The 24,018-nt window shown below is 40.3% G+C and overlaps 1 protein-coding gene across 2 annotated transcripts in view; it reads left to right on the top strand.

Annotated features, from left to right (window-relative positions):
- The window catches only part of ATP8B4 (ATPase phospholipid transporting 8B4 (putative)), a 189,160-nt gene that overhangs the window by 11,793 nt on the left and 153,349 nt on the right, over positions 1-24,018 (top strand). For both annotated transcript variants that reach the window (XM_081140667.1, XM_081140668.1), the window contains one exon: positions 12,020-12,078. In XM_081140667.1, the coding sequence (XP_080996793.1) occupies positions 12,020-12,078 (59 nt within the window). The remainder of the gene's footprint in view (positions 1-12,019; positions 12,079-24,018) is intronic.

The following is a 24,018-nucleotide window of genomic DNA, read 5'->3' as shown; positions in this document are numbered from 1 at the left end:
TAGTTGACTAAGCATTACTGCAAGCCGTGTACTTACCAAGAGGAGCACAGACCTCTAACCAGCCTTGGGTTGTCAGGGGAAAAGTCATGCAGAAGTGGTATTTTACCTCATTGCGATATATAATATCTGCAGCATTTAATTAAGGCACACTCTCATTTATATGAAATTTCACAGCATCATCAGGAAGCTTGGGTCATTGATGATGTATATGAAAATATAACAGGCTAGCCATGGTGTTGTGGGAAAACAATTATTTTCTCCCAGATAAGTTTTATTATTTATTATCTCCACATTTCTATAAATCTCACATTCTTCAAGAGGGAAAAAATTCCAGCTAATTGACTCAAATATTTAAAACATGATGACTACAGTCTATTTTCTGTCCTTTGTAATTCATCCTTTCTGTATAGCTTGGATAGGAGGCCTGAAGACAAATCAATTTAAAGCATATATGTGCTTTTCTACAAAGCAATCAAGAAGAACATTGTTCATATGTAAAATACTTAATTTAGATTTTATGTAGCTCGGTAATGTGGGAAACAACAGAAGTAGATAATTAGGGGTTTTCTTTAAACCAGCTAAAGCTGTTCTGAACTCCACAGTGGGGGTTGTGGAGCTGGCATGCATTACTCCACAAGGAAGCCTTTTTGTATGTGTATAGAGTGTGGGGTGGGAAAAATCAGACCAGGCTCTCATATGTCTTTTGTGGGCCCTTCCTCCAAAAAATATTAAAAATTATATTTTATGATTGTGGGCATAAAGACAAATATAATCCAGATCAAATTCATTACTATGTACACATTATTATTATATTTACTTTTTTTCTCTTGACTTTAAAAATATATGAAAATTTATACATTTTTGTGTGCCCCTCAGAGTATTGTGGACACTCGGCACTTCATTTTACTGTGTCTACAGATGAGGCCATTCTCTGGTTGAAGTCTGTATACCTGCTTCTCAGGCGCTTTTTGAGCATACCCTCTCTAGCAGGTGCTGGGCTGGGTTGGTCCTGCAGTAAAGGGTTGGTGATAAACAAGATGAGTAAGACATGGAACCTACCCTTATAGGTACCATATCGATGCCTGTAAAAGTACATGTATGTGTGTTAATATTTATTTATTTATTTTTATAGTTATCCTTACTATTGAAAGTATTACAGATGTCCCCTTTATATTTTTGCTTGGGTTTATCCCCATGGGATAGCAACAAATCCGAAAGCTGTTTCTCAAGCAGTTTTGTAGTTATACTTGTGAAAAAATTAGTTTTGGTTTGAACTTGTTTTTTGTCTACTATAGTAATTTGTCTGTAAAATTGGGTTTGTTTTTTTCAAAATCATTTATTTTCTTAGTTTATCTAAAAATGAAGCCAGTGCAATGAAGTGCCAGTCATTACTGACCCATCAGTGACACACTTAAGACAGTGCTGGCTTCATAAAACCTTTCTCGTAACTTTGGGGTTAGTTTTGGCTAATGAGCTTTCCTCTACATTTTAATAATGCTGGTGTCCAGAGGGAAAGGGCATGGGACATTTTTTTTGGTACTAGATGGGAGGCTCGCCCAGCACCATCTGACATGAGGCAAAGGGTGATGGGGGGAAATCAGAGTGGAAGAGACAATGATCTTAGCCTTTGTTGCTACAATATTTTACTTTTGCAAATAAAAACAAACAAGTGAACAATGCAGACTCATTTCTAGTGCTGCTCTCAGGTCTCTGCTTTTGGTAGAGACTTGAGGGCAGAGAGGCAACAGGGCCGGTGTGTGATCAATCAGGGCCCTAAAGGCTTCTGCAAAAACTCATTTCTCTCTAGAGAAGAAGAGACACTGGACATTTGGAGCAGAGGAAAGAGATGATTCTTGTGGTAGACAGAGTAATGCCTCTTCCCTGTCAAATGTCCATGTCTTAATCCTTGGAACCTGTGAATATATGACCTTACATGGGAAAAGGAACTTGGCAGATGTGATTAAATTAAGGATCTTGAGATGGGAAAATTATTGTGGATTATCCAGGTGGGCCCAATGTAATCACAAGAGCCCTCATGAGAGGAAGACAGGAGAGTCAGAGTCAGAGATCATGACGTGACAATGGAAGCAGAGGTCAGAGTGATGTAGCCATGAGCCAAGGAATGTGGGCAGACTCTAAGACTAAAAATGGAAAGGAACAGAGTCTCCCCTAGAGCCTCCAGAAGGAGCCAGTCCTGCTGAAACACCTTGATTTTAGCCCTGTAAAATCCATTTTCAGACTTCTGACTTCCAGGATAATAATATAATACATTTATGTTGTTTCAAGAAGTTAAGTTTGTGGTGATTTGCTAGACCAGGAATAGGAAATGAATATATTTTTAAAAGGATCACTCTTTTGTTCTACTGAAAATAGATCATGGGTATAGGGGCAGAAGCAGGGAACCCCAAGGGGAGGCTACTGCAGCAGCCACAGGGAGAGGTGAGGTGCCTGGACTAGAGTAAGGGCATAGGAGAGGGCGAAAAGAGGGCAGATTTCCTTTCTTCTAAAAGTTCTGTCTCCTTTATATCTTTAAAAAAATATGTATTATTTGAATGCTTCATGAATAGATAAATAAAATGAGTTTCCTAATTTTTCTTTTGGCCTTTTCACACTTAACCCTACTAGAAGGAACAGCTGAGGAGGAACTGGAGATGCTCTCTTGCTTGCAAAATCCATATTTCACCCCATCTCAGGTGTCAGATCACCTCTACCAAATTCCTTCTCTTTTCACTAGATGACTACAGCTCAGCTTGGATAAAGTGCTTGGCAGAACAACCTACCACACTCCACAGTTTGTCTACAGCATAAGTTCCCTTCAGAGCTGCCTGGGGCAAGTAGGGATCCCCTTTAACCACCCATTTGAACCTGACTTTCCTGCCCTCTGGTTTCGTGGCTGCTAGGGCCTCTCCTCTGCCTCCTTGCTGTGCTGGTATCGGTGGGCATGTTTACCCTTTGAAGGAGATCACTGTCTTATTTGTTTCTCCTTTATTGCCTAGAATAGACTCTTGCTCAGAGGAGCTCAAGAAATATTTCTGGAATAAATAAATCACTTCGTCTTGGCTCCAGCAGATTTTATTTGCCACATGGATTCAGGGGTCTGAGACACAGAAACCAATATGTACTAAAGGAAGGCAATTTATAGTCCCATGCATTTCTAAATGACAACCACAAGCTTTGAAAAACACAGTTTCCTGTGTATCAAGCAGATGAGAGACCTCCTCACATATCTTTCTTTTTCACCTGGCCTTTCTTCCTCTCACTTTGTGACAGGTGGCTTGCTTTCCCTTGGGTGGCTGGAATGCATCTCACCGTGGAAAATTAAATGTCCTCTAGCTTCTTCTGGACTCTTGTGATCCTTAGGGTAGATCCTGGTTTTTTTTTTTTTTTGTCTTTTTTATTTTTGAATGGGTGTGCTGTAAAAAAGATAAAGCTATTTTCCATCTTTACAGAAAGCATTCTGGTCCTGGCCCAGTCAATAAAAATGCAGTTTTCCCTATAGATAATTAAATTGTAAAAGAATGTAGATAAATAGAGTCTAAAACACTAAGTTTTAAAGAGGAGTTTGGGAGAGTATTCTCAACAAGGGCTGCCCAAAGGGCCCCAAGAGAGGGCAGACAGGTTTTCTAGGAGGGTTTCGGTGGTGAAGCAATGGAATGTAAGAGGTCACAGGGTCACAAGGTGAACTGGGAGGGTGTGATTTGAAGGGCATCTGGAGTATTGCATTCTATGAGAGAGGCCTCTTCTCTCTTTCCTTGACCTGGACGCAGGCGCACACTAATTTGCACTTCCCAGTCATCTCTGCACAGTACCACCGACCAACTCTTTATACACAGAATTCCTTTCAAATTTCTTTCACAAGGGAGGCAGTTTGGAGTTTAAATTCTGATTCTACTGCATAATCTTGCTAAACATTTTCTTCATCTGTAAAGTGAGGATTATAATATTATGTACCAAATAGAACTGTTTTGAGGATGATGAAATAATGCATGTGAAACATTTCATATAGTACCTAGCTTTAAATAAAAGTTCAAGAAACATTAGCTCTTATCATTATATTACAGTACATCTTAAATCTCCAGTTGTGAATCTGTGCTTAGACAGCTACATGCCATGGGCTTATGTAAAGATTTTATTGATTTTATTTTTATCTTGTATAATGCAATTCATGTATGCTGGAAGGAGAATCATCAGTAAAAAACTTTCACATTTCTATGAGAAGATATAGTAGGCCATGGGAGGAATCAAGCTCCCAATAAATTAAAATTTCCAAATATCTGGACCTGATGAGCAAACTGGCTCAGTCAAGAGGAAAACAAACCCAAGGCCCTTTATTATTTGTTTGAATCCCCTAACTCTTGTTTCCAAGGTTTTTTTGTGAGGACAAGAATAAAAAAAAATTGTGGGAAGATTTTTTTTCTTTTTTTGGCCTTGATTCTCCTTAGTTTGCTGCTTAAATGTCAGTAAGTCCCACCAGCTGCAGGTCACCACTTGGTTTCAATAGGAAACCCCGATTTGGGACACATCTCTTTCAATTGTATGAGAGTGTGCTCTTGGAGTCAAATTAGGAAATCTTGGAGACTGGAGAACTCTTTTCTTCAAAGCTCTCCCCACTCATTGTTCTTTCCTCATGTCTTTAATGAATTGGTTTGGCTCCCAACCACACAGACCAGATTGTGAAGAATGAAAGAACATTAAGAAAGGAAAAAGCTTAAGTTATTGATTTGGCTCGAGAGAATTTTTCTGAGATCGAATCCAGCCCCCAAAAGCCACCACCACCACCAAAACCCAAATGATACCTCACGTGTGGAGACACTTTTCAGCTTTTGGATTGGGATTGTCCTTGCCGAGGAAATATCAGTCCATGCCGTGAGGATTTTAGACAGAGACCCCAAATTCTCCACAGTGTTTCATCACCTCATGATTTGGAGATCTAAAGCCAATTGCCTGAAGGCAGTCTCCTAGACCACATTTGGTGAAGGGCGAAATGCTCTGCTGCTAATTGAAGAAAGAGTCCTGTTCCTTAACTACGGACTCAGGGTTGCTCTTACTTAATGATGACAATGCAAAGTGGCATTATTTCACTGAGGAACCATTGGTTACAAGAGGTCATGAGTTTAAACATGCTTACATGGACAATTTGGTGAAAGAAGATCTTGGGTCTCTTGCTTCAAGATCCAGGCTGCGATTGCAGTTGAACGAGTTGGAATGAAGCCTCTTAAAATGGCAGATGATTTGGATTTTGAGACAGGAGATGCAGGGGCTCAGCCACCTTCCCAATGCAGTGCTCAGCATTATGTAAGAATGGCTTTGCAGTGCTCAAAGGCAGCCATGTAAGACTGTGGGGATGTCCACCTCTAAGAGTGGCAAGCAAGGCCATGCCAAGGCCCACCTCGTTGGTATTGACACTTTTACTGGGAACAAATATGAATATATTTGCTTTCAACTCATAATATGGATGTCCCCAACATAAAAATGAATAATTTCCAGCTGACTGACATCTAGGATGGGTATCTATCACAGCTCCAGCACAGCAGGGAGGTGTGAGAGGCCCTTCGTCTGCCTGAGAGAGATCTCCGCAAGGAGATTGAGAAGTGTGGAGAGGAGATCCTGATTACAGTGGTGTCTGCCACGGCATAGGAATCAGCTGTTGAAATCAAGGCCACGGCAAAATAACTGGCACATTGAGCCTGGGGAGGCCCCCTCCCCTAGCTTGGCCCAGCTCTGGCCCAGCATTTAGCCGGACTCCTACACAATTTACTTGACATTTTATTTTGGTTTCCCCAGCCCCTCAATCTGTTGAGGAGCCCCTGTCCTTCACCCTGCTCCCTTGGTCAGGAGTGAGTGAGCTATGGCCTTGGTGAATCTGCCCTCCTCTTCTCTCACACTACAATCTTGGTGGGGGAGAGGGGATGGGTGCTACTTCTGTTTTTGTTTATTTGTTTTTAAATTCATTCTGGAATCAGAAAGCTGTGGATTTTGACAAATAGTCTTAGTGCCCTCCCCCAACTCATCCCTGGTTTTGTCCCTTGTTCACCATAGAAACTTTACCCTAAGCACCACCCCCGCAGACTGGGGACCAGCCTCCTCCTCATGCCTATGTCTCTCCCTAAATCCCTTTAGCAGGAGAGGGCAGAGGAGGAGAGGGAAGGTCCCTGGGAGGACCCTGCCCCCATAGGCTTCACCCTTTGTTAAAATCACACCTATGTTTTCTTCCACTCCACTTTTAAAATAAATTTTTTTCCTGTTACATAATCTTGAGTAGTTATTTTGGAGATGGTCTTGTATGTAAACACTCTTGCATGACTGAAAATATTTTTATTGCTCCTTCACACTTGATTATTTGGCTGGGTATAGAATTCTAAGTTCAAAACATTTTTCCTTAAAACTGGAAGGCATCGCTCCAACGTCTTCTATTATCCTTGTTACGGATGAGAAATTTCATGGTCTGATTCTTGTGCCTCTGAGACTAATTTTTTTTTTCTTCTGGAAGTTTTTAATGTTTTGTCTTTGTTTTTGGAGCTCAAAATTTTATGCAGATCTGTGGGTCCACTTTTATTCATCTTGATTGGCACTTGGTGACCCTTTCACTTTGAAGAGTTATGTCTTACTCTGGAGCTGGGAAATTTTCTTCTTTTTATTTGAATATTTCCTCCCAATTATTGTTTATGTTTCCTTCTCCTAAATTTTCTTTTCACATTTTTGTCTTTGTCATTTTGGTATGTATTTTAGGAGATTTCTTCAACATTATTTTACAGTTTGTCCATTAAACATTTTAACTTCCAAGAACTCTTTATTGTTCTTTGTTTTCTTTGTTCCTATCAGCTTGTTCTTGTTTCATGAAAGCCATGTCTTCTTGACCATCTTCAAGGTACTAATTAGAATTAAAAAAAAAATAACCCCTTTCCCCCACCTGTTTTTATCATTATCTCTTCCCCTTGGATCCTTCTCCTTTGTGCTATTGGTTTGCATCAGATTTCTGGTGACTTACAGTTGCTGGTTTGTATTTACAAATGGAGGACTGGATGGATTAGTGCAGTTGCAAAGGTCTTTATCCCTGCTTGGCCTCTCCTTTGAATAGGAGAGTCAGTGAGGGTTTTCTTAGTTCACAGAGAGGGTTTTCTTAGTTTGTTCTGGTTGCTGTAACAGAATACCATACACTTGTTGGCTTACAAACAACATAAATTTATTTCTTGTAGTTGAGTAGTCTGGGAAGTCCAAGATTAAGGCATCAGCAGATTTGGTGGTTAGTGAGGGCTTGCTTCCTGGTTCATAGACAGCTGTGTTCTTTCTGTGTTCTCACATGATGAAAGGGGTAAGGGAGTCTTCTTTATAAGAGCACTAACACTATTCATGAGGGCTTCACCCTTATGACCTAAGTACCTTCCGAAGTCCCCCAAACACATTGGGGATTAAGTTTCAATATATGAATTCTAGGGGGATGCAAACATTCAGTCTATAGCACTGTGGGGTAGTCAAGCAGTTTGGCAAATCCCACAGCTACCTCAGTGAGGCAGGCTTTGCTAGGGCCCAAGTCTGCTGCAGCTGCTGGGGAGATTCAGAATTACTTCTGTCTTAGACCTGAACACCCAACCTTGGTTTCCTCCTCAAACATGTTGGCTACTCCCTTTAGTGGGGAAGAGAGGAGGTATGTGATTTAACTGGCTCAATTATTATTTAATCATTCTGATGAGACTCTAAAACTAAGGTGATCAGATAATTTATCTTCCAAAATAGGACACTTCTGAGAATGAAAGGGAACCCTATTAATTATTTTGCCAAGACAATAGGCATAAACTGGACTGTTACCCTATCTATAGCACACTCTCAATCTTTGTATTTATTGACTGAATTTGGAACTTTTCTGGGCTCCATTGAGAAGACCACTTGTCTAACTTTTTTTTTGGCTAGAACTGTTCCTATTTTTTTCCCCAACTTGATCCCATCTGATTTGTATTTTATTTTCTAGAATTTTAAAAAATTTATGAAGCTTTACTAAATTTTTAATTTTAAAATAAGCCACTCTTATTTTCCAGCACTGTTTTGTTTCTATTCTTAAACAAACCAACCAACCTGTATTTTCTGTCATTTCAGTGGGACCTGAAAGGCAAGGGAGGTAGAAAGACATACTCAATTTGCTATCTTGAACTGGAAGCTCTTTTACTCCACTTTAAATATGTGCTGGCTCATTATATTATATATCTGTGTGTATCACTTTACTCATTTTTGGAACCACATTCAGTGATAACAGTTGTGCAGGACTGAGCTTAACTGGTGAATCACAAATCCCTTGGTGAGTTCTTACCTTTTATTACTCTCACTTCTGGAAGAAAACCACGATACCTGTGAAATATCAGGCATTAAGTCATTGAGCCTTTGAGCAATTGTCAATGTGAGTTGTTTGTGGGGATTTGTTTTGAGCTTCGTCTTCTTGCAGGATACGAGTTGTTGCCCAGAAGTGCTCACTGTCATAGCACAAGAAAGAATGTCAATTCCTGCAAAGACAATTCAGGCCACACATAGTCAGGTTAAAGGCAAAAAACTGTAGGGATTTAGAATCAAAGCCTTTATTTTGTAGAGCTCAACGAAGGAATGGAAAATCTTCTGCCAGATTTATACATGAAAACTCAGTTCAGAAAGACAATAATTACTGGAAGTACAGTAGCAAAGATGAAGACTTAATAATAAGAATTTAAAAGCAAAAAGACTTCCTGGCTCTAACAAGGTCTCCTGGGGCAAGAGCAATGAGGATACTCAGAAGATCTATACTTTTTAAACACAGAAATTACTTCTTTGGCTACTTTGGGAAAGGGCTAGTCTCTGCCCTTGGGGAGGGTGGTTACATGAAGACACTGGACAGGAGTCAAGATTCTGGTGTTTGGAGTAAAGTTAGGTGAAGAACTATAAAATTCTATACTTGTATATGCTTCACATAAATATGAAATTAAAACAATGATCATCATCTAAATGTATATGATCTGAACTAAAGCCAATTAATATTTAAATGATCATATCTGATTTTTGATTTATAGCTAAAGTTAATCTGTAAATTACATACAGGATGCCAGTGGGCCAGGGTAAACTTTTCCATACAGTAGAGATCCCCCACCCTCCCAATAATAATATCCATTGTTTCTCTGTCAGCAGTTTTACTATGCCTGAGCTAAGGTAGGGATATATAAACAAATCACCTAGCTTTTAAAGCTTTTTAAGTCCCCTCACCCTCCAAAATACTATTTTGGGCTTTGATATTTTTGCTCTTTGTTGGGGAATCAGCAAGAAAGAAGAGATGATGCTTTTATAGCCAGAGTTTGAATTATTTCTTCCAGGGGATGGTTGGTTGAGAGGTTGCTTCCTAGTGGGTTCTGGATCTCAGAGTTGTACATGATAGGGGCAAGTCCACTCGGGGGTCATCAGCTGTGGTCATCAGTCCAATGTTGTTCTTACCAGCAGTTAGGTGAGTTAGACTGGAAAACAGGAACAATCATAGGGGCCAACTTCCTTAGATGAGTAAGAAGGAAGCGATGTAATTGGATGTCAAAGAGACAAATACCCTTCAAATGGTAGAAACTCAACCATAACCAGACACAGGGTGTGATTTGTCAGGAGCAGGCCTCAGAGGTGAACTTCATACTTGGAAGTTGAGCCATAGGAGCTGTAGAGACATTTAGACTCCTCTTGGACTTCTGGGAAAATGCAGTCGGTTCTTACAATTCATGGTGCCCGGTACATACGGGGTAGGTGTGAAGATACGTTCCTTTCTTCCTTCCCTCCCTCTTCATCTCCTTCATCTCCCTCATCTCCCTTCTATTTCCAGCTCTTATTATCTTTGCTTTCCTCTTGGTATCCTCCGCCCCCAATATGTGAGTCCAAGTTACTTTCCACCCTCCAATCTCCCTTATCTCTGTGGTTTTCTGTACCTACTCTAAATTCAGACTCTTACCCCTATCCCTATACTTTCTATCACCTGTCACTTATCTAAGCAGAGAGCTGTGGGATTAAGGGACTCTCAGGTGAGATGATCAAGTCAATTACCATGAGAATCCAACATTGACATCTGGTGGTTACTTGGCTCATCATCTTCCCATAGCTTTCATTATTCCATTACTACCTTTTTGTCAACTCTGGATCCAGTAAACAGGGAGCAAGAGCTTGCTACCCTTACCACAAAAGTATGCTCTGCTGGTGTTCTGGGGCACTATCTTTTCTTGTCCTCTACAAATTTTAATTTCTGCACTATCATAATCTTTGGGTTTGTTAACCTTTTATTTTATTATTTGTACTGGTGTTTGCAGTTGCTTTCAGGTGATGTATGTAGGTGTCCCCTGGTAGAAGCCACAAAAATCAGGGCACCAGAGAAGAATATAGAAGGTCCTTTCTGGAAGATACCAGTGATCTGGAATGAGGCAGAGGGAGAGAGCAAAGACTGCATTCACTAGCCTTCATTTCCTGGGAGCCCCTCCAAAGACCCCTATATGTGAGCCAAGCCAGAAGCCTGTCCCTCAGGCCTAAGCTATGGACAAGCAAATGAGCCTCTTTCTCAGAAAGACTGAGGGTGTGTTTCAGTCTGCTCTCTGTGCAGTGCCTTAAAGGTGGTAGTCTGCCAAGAACTGAATTTCTGATTGTTACAGTCTCATGGGACCCAGGAACACAGCTCCCCCCACCTCCAGAGCCAGGCCATCAAGGGGCATCCCCTGTGTGGCAGCTGCAAGCACCGAGGCACCGGGCATGTGTAGAAGCTCCCCTCTAGGAGGTACTGGTGTTCTGGAGTGTAGCAGAGGTTAGAACGTGAAGAGACTGCTCACTGACTGGAGTGAGGCAGGGCGAGAGTGGAAAAAAAAAAGAAAACAGAAAAAAATGAAAGAAAAAAAGCAGGAAAAAAAAGATGGCACCTGCTGGCTTATAAGGCAGAGGAACAGGAAGGTGAGGCCACCAGCCTCCATCCTGGAGAGTATCCCAGCAGCCCCTTCTCCTCTGGCCAGTGCTTTAAAATTAGAGAGTGAGTCTTTTCACATAAAGTCTGGGCACTTTCAAAGGGCTGCTTCCACAGTGGGCCCCGGGGTGGGTGAGTCTGTGTGAGCCCTTTAAGAGCCAGTCCTCAGTTCACCCCAACCCCCTTTCATGGGCATGAGCCCCATTGGTCTTCAAAGCCAGATATTTTGGGGGCTTGTCTCCCAGGTGCCAGTCTTAAAAATGGAGGTGTCTGATGAGGGGTTCAACCCTTTGCTCCTCAAGAAGCTTCAGCTTTGAGTTTCCTCCTGAATGCAGGTTGGTGCGGGGTTTATGGCAAGATTGTGCCTCACCCTCTCCTACCTCCTTTGATGTGGTTTCCCTCTGGTTTGCCTCATGTAAAGGGGTTGCTCTTGCCAGTTTTTAGTTTTTTGGGTTTTTTCCCCCAGAGGAAATCTTTTCATATATAGCTGTAGATTCCGCTTGTCCATGGGAGGAGGAGAGTTCGTGAACTTCCTATGTCACCATCTTGAGCCAGAACTCTGCATTTGCTTTCAGAAGAGGTTTTAGTTTTTGGCTACTTCCAGCTGAAGGTGGAGTTCCTCTCAATAGTCTGGGTAGTGTACAAATATCACCTTTGGCTCCATGACCATAAGGCCAGTGACTTCACTGGCCACTTCAGTGTGGTTTTGTTTGGCTGTGTTATATTTTATTTCTTCCCAGAGTGGCAGTTGATGTTCAGCAGCTCCTCCTCCATTAGGAACTCCTTGAAGTTAAGAGAAAGGGTCTTTGTGGAGCTGAAGGGATGTAGAAATTGGAGACACATAATGTTTTGCTTTATGGCTGGCATCAGAAAGACAATGAAAAACATTTCAGCTTTCCATTTTGGGACTTTCCAATACATGTTCCAACATTTAGGCTGGAAAAAAATCAATGCCCTTCAAATTTCAAAGGAAAGAATTCTTGCAACCTTGACGACAATCAAAGTAACCTAAGTGATGTTAGTTTAATGAGTTATATGTTTCTTTGGGTTGAAAATTTAATTTCATACCTGATTTCTCTTTCTCTTTAGAAGTGGAACGAAGAGTGAAAGCCAATGACCGTGAATATAATGAAAAGTTTCAGTACGCAGTGAGTAAAATACACATAGCACACATGGGCTGGGGTAGGTCTTACCTTAAGGGCAGTAGAATTGATTCCTTCTAGAACTTTATGACTTCACTAAAAACATTCTTTGTTGGCCCATTTTAATAGCAAGCCATTGTATGTTTCCATAAATAAAGAATTTAGTAAGATTTATACAATTATTTCTATTCTGCACTGAGTGGTTGGTTTTCTTATTGGTATGGGAAGAAGATGAAATAAGAGTTCATGCTTAGTTCATTTTGGTGCCTATCTGGGCACTGGAATACCCAGGAATAATATGAATGGGTCTCTATGTTAGTACTTATTGATAGAAGTGGTGGTAGTGGCTGATGAGCGATGAGTGGCATTTGAGGGATTTTCTCTAAGCAACTTAGACTGAATGTGGAAAAGTATATGTAGGAGAAAGTTCTCAGATCTTGAATGATTATATTTACTAAGTGAGTGGTGAGAAAATGACTTGTTAAGATGTACGCTTTAAGTTTGTACTTAACTATTTTTTTTTTTTTAAATACCTTTATTGATTTCAGAGAAAGGAAGAGAGAGGGAGAGAAAGAGAGAGAAACATCAATGATGAGAGAGTCATTGATTGGCTGTCTCCTGCATGCCCCCTACTGGTGATGGAACCCGAAACCCAGACATGTGCCCTGCCAGGAATCGAACTGCAATCTCCTGGATCATAGGTCAATGCTCAACTACTGAGCCATGCCCAGCCAGGCAACTATTTTTTTTAAATGAGGGTTTTCTTCATTTTCATAAATATTTACTGAGTATCTACTAAGTGACTGGCATTGTTCTGGCAACTTGGGATACATCAGTGAACAACTTCGTGAATTATATCATGGGCCCCGCATAAAGATCTCCTCGTCTTTCTATGACTCAACCTAACTTGCTACATGGAGTCTTTTTTAAGCTCGAAGGAAGATAATTGGTAGAACTGATTCTGTAGGAGACATGTGGCCTATACAATTGAGAACTAGCACATTAAGGAAGGAAATTGTCAATTCAAAGAAGGGTTTGATGACTATTAGGCAAAATGTGAGTGTCAAAGGGCAAACTGTAGCAGTGTCCATTTAGGCACCAGCTATAATAAAGAGAATTTTGGCCAATGGATTATTTTTAGTATTTTTTCCCATTGGTCGGTCTTTCACATGTATGGGGACAGATGCTTTGGGTTTGTGTAGCTTAATACTATTACCTTTCAACAGAGGTAGCTAACAACTTCTCTTTGCTCATGCTGTCCTAATCACATAAGCTGTGATTATAATTTAATGTTCAATGTAAGTTTCCTTATGGGGGTCAGTACACTGTCTCTGTGACAGATTTTTTCACTGTAAAGTCATATATTGGCACTCTGATTTCAGTCATCAATCTTGCAAGCTTGGTTAAAGTAAGTCTGCCCTTGAGAGAAGGAATCACTTTCAGGAGGCAGATGAACATACTTCTTAGCCTGAGAGAGGGAGGGACTATAATTTTTCATGGTGATTAATGCTACTCTGTGTGACTTCCTGACATCTAGTCATTTAGCCCTTCTGGCCATCACCAGAATTGGCCCCATGCCTTTCTATCCATTCTACAGCCAGTCCTTTAACATAGAGAATGGCCCTTGAAAGTCTTGATCATCAAACCCTAAATTAGAGGTTTAAACGTGTATATTTTAAGACCTTGGGGAAGAAACAGTAATAAGTAATGTACTATGGGGTAATTATACATTTAACTGCCTGGCAACATTTACTTGTTTTCCAGCATATAACAAATGTTTTCATTCTGTGAGTAGGTAGTCTATGGGGGAAGTCATATTTTATTTGCACTTTGTAAGATGGTACAGTCTTCTATATTTATAGTTATTTTTACTTAATTTATGAATATTTCAAACTTACACAAAAGCATAGGAAATAATATGACACCAGTGTGCCCACCACCCAGGTTGAATAGATGTCAATAATTTGCAGCAATTGCTTCAGATCATTCTTTCTTTTAAAAGTAGTAACATGCCAATGATACAGAGGTGGTTTTCTCTTGAGCTTGCATGACATTGAACAAAACCACACAGATGTGTGGCTGTGGTTATGTTTTCTGTTGGGTTTCCTAACAAGACAGTAGAACAGTTAACTTGGGTGATGAACATACAATATATTGTACAGATGATGTGTTATGGAATTATGCACCTGAAACCTGTATAATTTTGTTAACCACTGTCACTCCAATAAATTCAATAAAAAGAAAAAAAAGGCAGAACAGTATTCTGCAGCTGCAGCAGGTCAAACAAGGCAGCTCAGCTTCTGAGTTAAAACACACCAAGGAGAGAAACAAGATGGCACGTAGGTAGGAGCTGCATCCGCCGCCTCCGCAACCACATCAAAATTACAGCTAAAATACAGAACCACCATCACTCAGAGCCCCCTGAAATCTGGCTGAACAGAAGCCCCACAACCAGGGAACTGAAGGAGCATCAAAAGCGGTAGGAGGGGCGGAGATGTGAACCGATTGGGGCTGAATTGGGGAGACATGGCCGCGGGCCCACACCCGGTGCCGAGGCTGAAACCAGGGAGGGAATCTCCGCGGTGGGGGTTTCCTGGAGGAGGAAGGAGGGAGGAGGGAGGGGTCCCAGCCCCACAGCAGGCCCCCAGCCCAGGGCTCCAGGGCCAGGAAGAGATGTCCCCACAACTCCAGGCTGTGAAACCAGCGGGGACTGTCGCTGAGGGTCGCGGAGGCTGCGGGAGCCCCAGCAGCTCCTCTTAAAGGGCCCGGCATGGACTCACTCAGATGCGCTCCCTCTGGGCCCAGTGCCAAGCAGGACCTGAAAGGACCTGGGACACTTGGGGAGGAACTAACCTGCCTGAAGTCGGGGCGAGAGGTGGAGGGGCGACTTCCTCCCAGGCAGAAGAGCTGGCAGAGGCCATTGCTCCTTTGGCGAGTCCTCCCCACACACAGCCGGCAGGCAGGCACTGTGTTTGAATCCCCAGCACCTGACTCACACCCTTGGCCCCGCCCCGTGACTCCCGGAGGCCTCGTCCCTCCCTACCTGCAGCTCATCCAGGCCATTTCCAGGGGCTTTTCTGTGCAAGTGGCCTCTCCTCATGCTTAGGACTTTCCTAAAATCTCTCAAACAAGCAGCAGCGGGCCCCATACAGCTTGATAAGTGGCCCCAGGCCTGGCACTAGCGGCAGCCTGCATTGGCACATAGCTTGGCCTCTCCTGGACACCTCCAAGCCCAGCACAAGTAGCAGCCAACTACAGTTTGCTGTGTAGCTCATGCTGGGTGGCCCTGGGCAAAGCACTGGCACAGGCTGACTTTGCACCTCCGAGGAGGCCTCAGAGATAGTGCACCTGGTGGTCAGACTCGACCACGCTGGGTCACAACCCTACCACATCCATAAGTGACACACCCAAGGGGCGCACTTGATGAACACCAAAGCTCCACTGAAGTAAATCCTGCTCCATAGGGGTGTCTCCAGCACAGCAGCTCTTTGGCTGTAGTTACAGCTGGTCCTCACAGCTGATTGGCCCGGGGGTCAATTCCTCCCAGTGACGCCAACAGCAACCAAGGCTCAACTACAACAGGACAGTGCACACAGCCCACACAGAGGAGCAGCTAGAAGGCTCAGCTCAGGTGACCTGGGAGGCTGAGCCACTGGACCCTATAGGACGCCTACTACACAAAGCCACTCTACCAATTCCAGGAGACATAGCAGCTCTACCTAATACACAGAAACAAACACCTGGAAGCAGCCAAAATGGGGAGGCAAAGAACATGTTACAAAGCAAAGAACAAAAGAAATCACCAGAAAAGGAACTAAATGAAATAGAACCAAGCAAGCTACTAGATACAGAGTTCAGAATTATGGTTATAAGGATGCTCAAGGATATTAGTAAGACTATTAAGAAAACAAGTGAGACCATTGATGACATGATAAACTACCAATTTGAAATGAAGACTATGCGAACTGAAATGAATAATTTACAGGGAATCAACAGTAGAGTAGAGGATGCTGAAAATCAAATCAGTAATTTGGAACATGAGGAAACAAAAGACACCCAACCAGAAGAGCAAAACGAAAAAAGTGCAGAAATATGAAGATAGCATAAGGAGCCTCTGGGACAACTTTGAGAGGCCCAACATTCGTATTATTGGGGTGCCAAAAAGAGACGAAAGAGAGCAAGAAATTGAAAACCTATTTGAAAAAATAATGACAGAAAACTTCCCCTACCTGGGGAAAGAAATAGACTTACAAGTCCAGGAAGCACAGAGAGTCCCCAACAAGAGGAACCCAAAGAGGGTCACAGCAAGACAGATCCTAATTAAAATGCCAAAGGTTAAAGACAAAGAGAGAATCTTAAAAGCAGCAAGAGAAAAGCAATTAGTTACCTACAAGGGAGCACCCATTCTACCGTCACCTGAATTCTCAACAGAAACCTTGCAGGCCAGAAGAGAGTGGCAAGAAATATTTAAAGTGATGAAAAACAAGGACCTACAACCAAGATTGCTCTACCCAGCAAAGCTATCATTTAGAATTGAAGGTCAGATAAAGAGCTTCACAGATAAGAAAAGCTAAAGGAGTTTATCACCACCAGACCAGCACTACATGAAATGTTGAAGGGTCTTCTTTAAGAAGAAGCTAACGAACAATAGAATCTGATGAACTAAATAGATCCAGAGACACTGACATGTGCAACAGATGGTCATATTTCAGACAGAAGGGGGTGGAGGGTGGGAAGAGATTAATCAAAGAAGTTATATGCATATATGCATAACCCATGGACACAGACAATAATGGGGTAAAGGCCTGGGGAGGGGGTGGAAGCAAGGTGGAGGGGGTCAATCGAGGGGAAAAATGGGACACCTGTAATACTCTCAACAATAAAGATAAATTAAAAAACAAACAAAAACCCAAACATACCAAGGAAAACTGTGTACCAGGTGCTTTGCACATATTGCTAATCTTCCACAAAACAGAGATGAAGTGGGCCTTCATTTAGTACTGAGGTCACACAACTAAGAAGTGGCAAAGCTGGAATTCTAATTCATACTGACCAGATTCCAAAGGTTTTTTACTACCATGATACCACGCTGTTCTTTTGGCTAATCCTGAAAAATAATAAAACAACAACAAAAATAAACAAACAAAAAGTCTCTCAAATCTCTGCTCCTTCCCTCACATACCTAACTGGTAAAGTTTTTAAACTGTGCAGACCAAGGCAGATAAAAGTGATATAAAATTTTAAAAATGTGAGGCTGAGAATGACCTTAAATCTTACCTTTAGCAAGATGAGAACTTGGGAGAAAAATTTACACAGAGCTCAGATGAATGGTGTGATTTCCACAAGCACTAAGCCTGGCCAAGCAAACCTTTCTCTTTGAAAGCTGAAGGAAGATATTTCAGTACCTAGAGAACCTTAATTTATCAACAAAGCCTAAAGTTTCAAAGTACATTATAGGATATAGTACAGGTTTAAAAATCTATCAAAAGTGCTTTTAAGAGATAAAGGGTTTAGAACATAAACAAAAGACAAGGTTAATGATTCCAAGTGAAATTAATTGGTAAATGACACACGATATTGTGAAAACTAGAAGGTGGGAAACATAAAATTACAAGAGGGATTTCAGACTGCCAAGATGTGTAAAACAAAGTGGGATTGGAGAGTGGAGGGAGAGCTAGCCAAGTGCTAGAATTATTATTCTCATTAGAAAGGAGTTCAAAGTTTTCTTAGTTAATAATAGGAATGAGTAATGGAAGTAATGAAAATAGCATTGTATTAAAATATGTTAATGTTTAAAATGTTAGAAAAATTGTGCGAGTGAGCCAAGCAGCCAGAGTCATTATTCCTATTAAAAGAAGTTCAAAGTGAATGGTAGTAGTGAAAACAGTTGTAGCTGTGTTAAAATGTGTTGATGTAAAAAAAATTCCAGAAAAAAGTATTAGATTAATTAGAGCTGTTTTCTGACTTCATTTAAAAATAAGTAAATGGTGTTAGAAATCGTTGGTTTCCACTGGCTCTTGTTCTCTCTCTTTCTCACATAGCACCGGCACACTCAATCCTCACTCAAATTCCTAACAGAATTTGAGAAGGGAGATGAACTCCTTTGAGCGATGAGAAAGTTTTCCAGCCCCATACTCAGAAGCTTCAGTAAAGCTGAACACTTAATAACTTTTATCTGAGTGTATTTCATTAACAGAGTTCTTTTTTTTTTCCCCTTTTTTTCTGAGCTTAATTATTGATCTTACCCAGGAATTGCACAGGCTTATATAACTTGGTGAAAATTTAACCAGATAGCTTTGCATGCTTACAAAGAAAGCCTTCCATCCAAAAATGGCGATTCTAACACTTTAATGTATTCCCAGCATCTTAGAATATCTCGTTGGTGTTACAGTCATTGGGAGGAATCTGTCGCTGCTCTCCTGATTTTTGTGATTGGTAGAACAATGACCCTTTGAGTTTTTTAAGGTGTTTTCTCCATGAGACAACGTGGCTGACTCTCAGCAGTGATACGGTGACGTCACCAAGACTCCCTTCCACGTGAACCGGTCCATTTCCCTCCTATTTACTTAAATGGAACTTTGCATGTTTCAACAACCACTTTTCTTTTAACTCAGAATAAGTGGTTAAGAGTGGAGTAGAAAAATATGACCCACCATCGTTCCGCGTCTGTGGGCTTGAACTGGACCTCTTCAGGCCCACATGACAATGGTGAGCTTCTCCAGGACCAGAGAGGCGTAACAGTAAAGCTGTATGCTCCTGTGTATGGGTGAATTAGTGATTGATTGTCCTTTTTAAAATAGAACTAAATATGATTTTTTAAAAATGATATATTCACAATGAACCTAGTATACGTCTAGCAATGTGTTTGTTGACTTACTTTCCAAAGTGGTTTTGAGGCAATGTACAAAAAGTTGGGATTTGGAAGTCAGAGGGCAGGAAAAGAAATGCAGGAAAGAAGGGAGTATGGCAGAATCCACTCCATTAAGAATTTGCAATAAAAAGGAGAGAAATAGTATGAAAGTTTTCAGGCCCCCGGAAATGAAGCATTTTTGAATGACTCTCCTCACATATTTTGCCTATCCAAGTACATAACGTCCATGGAAAGGTAAAAGTAAATATTTTCTTTAGGAGACTCTTGGGATAACATGTTGGGACATGTCCCAGTCCTGCTTTAATCCCCAGCCTGATGGAAACTTTGGGTTCTTCTTTCTTTTCATCGTGAGCAGGGTAGTTGTGCTGCCAACGTGCTGTAGATCCTCACCAACAGGCCTGATAACCAAAGCCATTTACGCAACAACTGAAGAGCACAGATGACGACAAGCAGTGTGACAAGTTGGAATTAGTTGTGGAAAGTGCCAGTAACTTGCATTAGTTGTGGGTTTCTGGTTGTTGGTTGTTGCTTTTGTGTGTGTGTGTGTTGGGGCATTACCATAGTAACCGTGGTCTTTAAGCAAACATTGAAAATGCCTTCTGTTTTGCGTGCCGTTATGTGTAAATTATTCTACGTTCTATATGACAGAAGTTTTTATTTCTCTTTTATAAATAGTTTACTTGTAGGAGAAAAGATAATTTTTGGATATCTCTCAAGTTCGTTTTCATTCTGGATTCAAGAGTTTAAAAGCATAAACATTTTATCTGTTTGACATCTGATTTATTTAAAGAGTGTTATTCTTTGGCTAAGTGGTTGCCTGATTTCTTGTTTCCTTAATTTGTTTGATCTGTTTTAATCTTTTGTTTTAGTTTCTGAATTCCTATTCCTAAATGTTCTAAAATGGCACATTCAGATAGTTAAAAAATCCTGTTTTACCTCTTTAAATTGTTTTCTCATCCACAGCATTAACGTACCCAACAAATCCTTCTATTGTGGGAATTTACAAAAATAATTCTTGATATTAAAGAAATCCAGCTATCCGAAAACTTGCTTCAGAGGATCACAGTTTTAATTCATAAATTCCGTATTTGGACTATTTCTGTATGATCCAATAACTATTTTGACAAAAGACGTAATTTGCTATTTTCAGGAATCTGTCAACTTATTTGTCTCAGTTTTCATAGCTGGTATGATGTCACTAGCATAATTCCCCTATTCCTCAATAGCCCTTTAACACGAAATTTTAACTCTATAGAGTTGGCAATTTTTAGAGAGGTGCTGTAATCAAAACATGCGTAGCAAATCCATCATCTTATCATGAAACCTGGATTCATGGAATTAGAGCTAGCATGCCCAGTTGCCCATTCCCTTTATCCATAATCTCTCTTTACACAGAATACCTGAGAACAGAATTTCGCTCAGTGTAAATTGCTTTTTAAAATATAGTTTCAGTTTTTGAATTTGGTGACACCTCTTCCGTTAAACTTGCTGATTACCAATAATGACACCTAGGATTGAGTCTAACCTCACATGCCAGTCAGTGATAACTGCTCACAGTGAAAATGACCTTCTTGCTGATCAGCTGCTATAGACTTAGGCTGTTAGGGCACCTTTAGAATGTCTCATCTTTTATAGATTGCCAATAGGTACTGTTTATCATATAACTAACTTTTGGGGCATTGGAACATATCTGAACTAAGAGTTATTTGGTCTTCTACTGTCTTTATACATATTAAAATCAAGAACCTTCTCTAAAATACATAAGTACGTTATCTGAAACTCCTGTACTTCTCCGAGCAGGTCAGAAATGAGGTGGGAGGGGAAACCTTTGAATAAGATGTGAGGTGGGGGATGAGAGCGGGTCATTATGCATGTAGACATTAGATTTTTGTAAATATTATAACTGGTGAGTATAAAGTAGAAAATAAGTACAGTTATACATTTGTTCTGCAAATTGTTAACCTTTAAAAACATAATTGCTGCTAAAAATAGAGTGCTTTTCCACTTGAGGAAAATTGGTGCCGCTTTAAAAAATGAGATATTGTGCCATAAATGCAGCTGAACTAGATGTAAACATTAGTTCACAAGTTAATGCTGTCAAAGGAATGAGTAATCAATGGCATTTCATTCTACATTATGTGGTGTGATCAAACTCGATCACCAGGAATTTGATATTATAGAGGTGATGCATTCTGGGTGGTTTTTTTCTTTTTAAAAGAAAACATTTGAAATCCCACAGAATGACACTTTCTATCAGTCTTCACTGGACTATGATTTTTGTTCTCAGTAATCTCTGAAGTTTCTTTAAATTACATACTTAACACAGCAGAGAAACTGGATTGTTTTTGTATATAGGACTGTGTCCACCTGAAATGCTATTACTGTACTTGGGGAGTGGGTGGGGAGGTATCTTGTTCATGACACTTAGAGTTAACAATGCATGAACTTATTTTATAAACTCTTAGACTATGTATTTGACCTGTAAAACATGTACAGTATTAATATCAGCCGTCTCTTAAAAGTAAGCCTGTAAATATTGTATAATTTTCTTTGGTCAGAAGCATTTGGACGAAGTAGTGCCACTTGAGTCAGGATTTTCTTCAGTGCCATTTAGCAAACAACTGCCTTTAGTCTATGCAACTAGCAGAAATTTGTATAATGCAACAGAACATTTACAGTTGTCACACTTTAAATTTCACAAGAGGGGCTCTTCACTCTTCTTCTACAACCCAGTCTAGCAAAATTAGAGGAAGGGCCCTAAGGATTTATTACTGTTCAGAGAAAAAGTCTACATTTTCAGGCTCAACAGCTGGATCTACTGCAGATAACAGAAAGTGTCTCCTAGCTCAACCCTCCAAAGATTATAGTGTTGGGACTGTCATTTGTGTTTTCTGTGGGGTAGTTGGATAAAATTGGGCAGCTGCAATTTTCAGTCCCTTGTGCCTCCTGAATAAAATTACAAGTTTTCATATTGACTCAAAGACACAAAGTAGCAACTATCCTGCATGTTGTTGGGCTTTTTGGTTTTTGTAAACAGGTGAAATTTTCCAACCATACTCATGCCGGTCGGTTTTCTGGTGTTGATCACACACTTGTATAAAGCAGCAAAACTGAATTGCTTTGCATGGTCTCATTTGAGATCTTTGGTGTAAGAATATTGACTTTTTTAATATTTGGAAACATCAAATAAAAATGGAAATAAATTAAAAAGAAAGATAGTTAAAAAATCCAGTTAAACTCTAAACCTCTCAAGAGTTTCTTATTTACCTGTCCAGGCTTGTGATAATTTTAGCATCCCCATAAACTGGTTTCATTTCATTGGCTTTGGCTGAAGTGAATTTCAAGTAAATCCACATAGAGTCGGCTTATCTATTTATTTTACTTGTACTTTCTTCATTGCAATGATGTGAAATAAAAAAGTTTACAAGCAATATATAATTGGAATTAGAAAAGTTAATAAGCTAATTTCAATGTTAGAATTTTGGAGCTGTGTTAAGCCTAGCTATAGTGAAACAGATTTAAACTAAGACCAAGAATGAAAAGATAGAGCAGGAAGGAAAGTAGCTTCCTGTGTGAAGAGAGAACTACAAATGCAGTTTTCTCCGTTGGCAAATGGATTATGAGAGTAATCCATAAATCAACCATGTGGATAAAATTGGGCAAGTTCAGTAACAGTTGAGAGTTAACCGAAAAACCACCAACCTCAACGGTCTCAAAGTGGTTTTTAATCTTGTTTTGTAATTTTCTTTACTGGCCCAAATGGTTGGGGACTGTGAATCATATTATTAAAAGATGGTAACTATCATATTTTACAATTGTAGCTGAAAGATTAATCAAATCACTCATGTTAAAAAACGTAGTCTCAAATTCGTGGGCACTGTTACAAAAGCGGTACTCAGATTACTGCTGTATTTTATATCTGACTTTGCATGCAGTTTCCTACAAAAACAAGCTATTTAGGCATTAAATTGAAATTTGAAGACACTTTATAAATGATTCCAGGAGTTGATTAGGGGGCCACATATATAAATGTATATATGTGTGCCGGTAGGTAAGGTTATAGTTATGAGAATGTGTACAAAACTTTGTAAGAATGTTCTGGCCTGAACAGTGAACTATTCTTCGAAAAATTAATCAAAGGACAACAATCAGATTCTTATATCCAGGTCAGTGATTTAAATCTCTAGCTTCTGATTCCCTTGTCTTGTCATCTCTAGCAGCCTTAATTGTCCTGTGTCTCATGCCTGCTCCTGGCTTGCAAGCTTGCTGTGAATCGAGGTCACATTATTATAGCTGTGACTGTCCAGATGCAATCTAGATAAGTTGCAGATGTTGACATCATTCTGTACCAATGGTCCAAAAGTGTTGGGGAGAAGAGTTCTGTATAAAACCTGAGTGACAACTCTGGTACTGTTAAGTTAGCTTAAGTTTATGATGGAATCTCAGTGTGGGATTATCCTTCAAAGCTTTCCCATCCACTTCTCCCTACGCAATTCTCGCTGACTACCTATCTAGACGGTGTATGTTCCACTAGAGGAGGGGAACTCACTGCCTCCCCAAACGACCTTTCCTGTCTTTGGATAGTTTTGATTTTATACAGATTTTCCATCAATTGAGCCATGTTGATCTTCCCTTGCTTTATTACCCATTAGTGTAGTATTTCTTCTGAGGCCAAAACAGAGCCGACGTGTCTCCTGTTTTATGTGACAGGTTTTTTTTGATAACTTGTATTTAAAATATCAAACTTGGGTTCACTGAGTAGACTAACCTCCAGGACAATAACCTCCAATTCTCTTTCTCTTCAAAGAGCTTCGGCTTTTCTATAACCTCTTAAAGTGGGTTGCTCCGAAGTCAAACACAATATTTTGGAAGTTATTTGACCAGCTTGAAGTGGAAGAATTATTAATACAGGCTAAGATGACACTAGCTTTTTGGTGATTTTTGACTCCTATTAATTTCACACTAACTCTCATTTTCATCTGTATCTTACTTGTCATAGAACTTGGCACACAACAGGCACTTATGCTGTCATTAAATTATCCCTTTCATTATTGTGTCACATGTGGACTTAATGA

This window comes from Miniopterus schreibersii (assembly GCF_964146895.1).
Source record: "Miniopterus schreibersii genome assembly, chromosome: 1".
Lineage (NCBI taxonomy): Eukaryota > Metazoa > Chordata > Mammalia > Chiroptera > Miniopteridae > Miniopterus > Miniopterus schreibersii.
The sequence above is the reverse complement of the archived record's forward strand: the minus strand, read 5'-3'. Positions and strand labels throughout refer to the sequence as shown.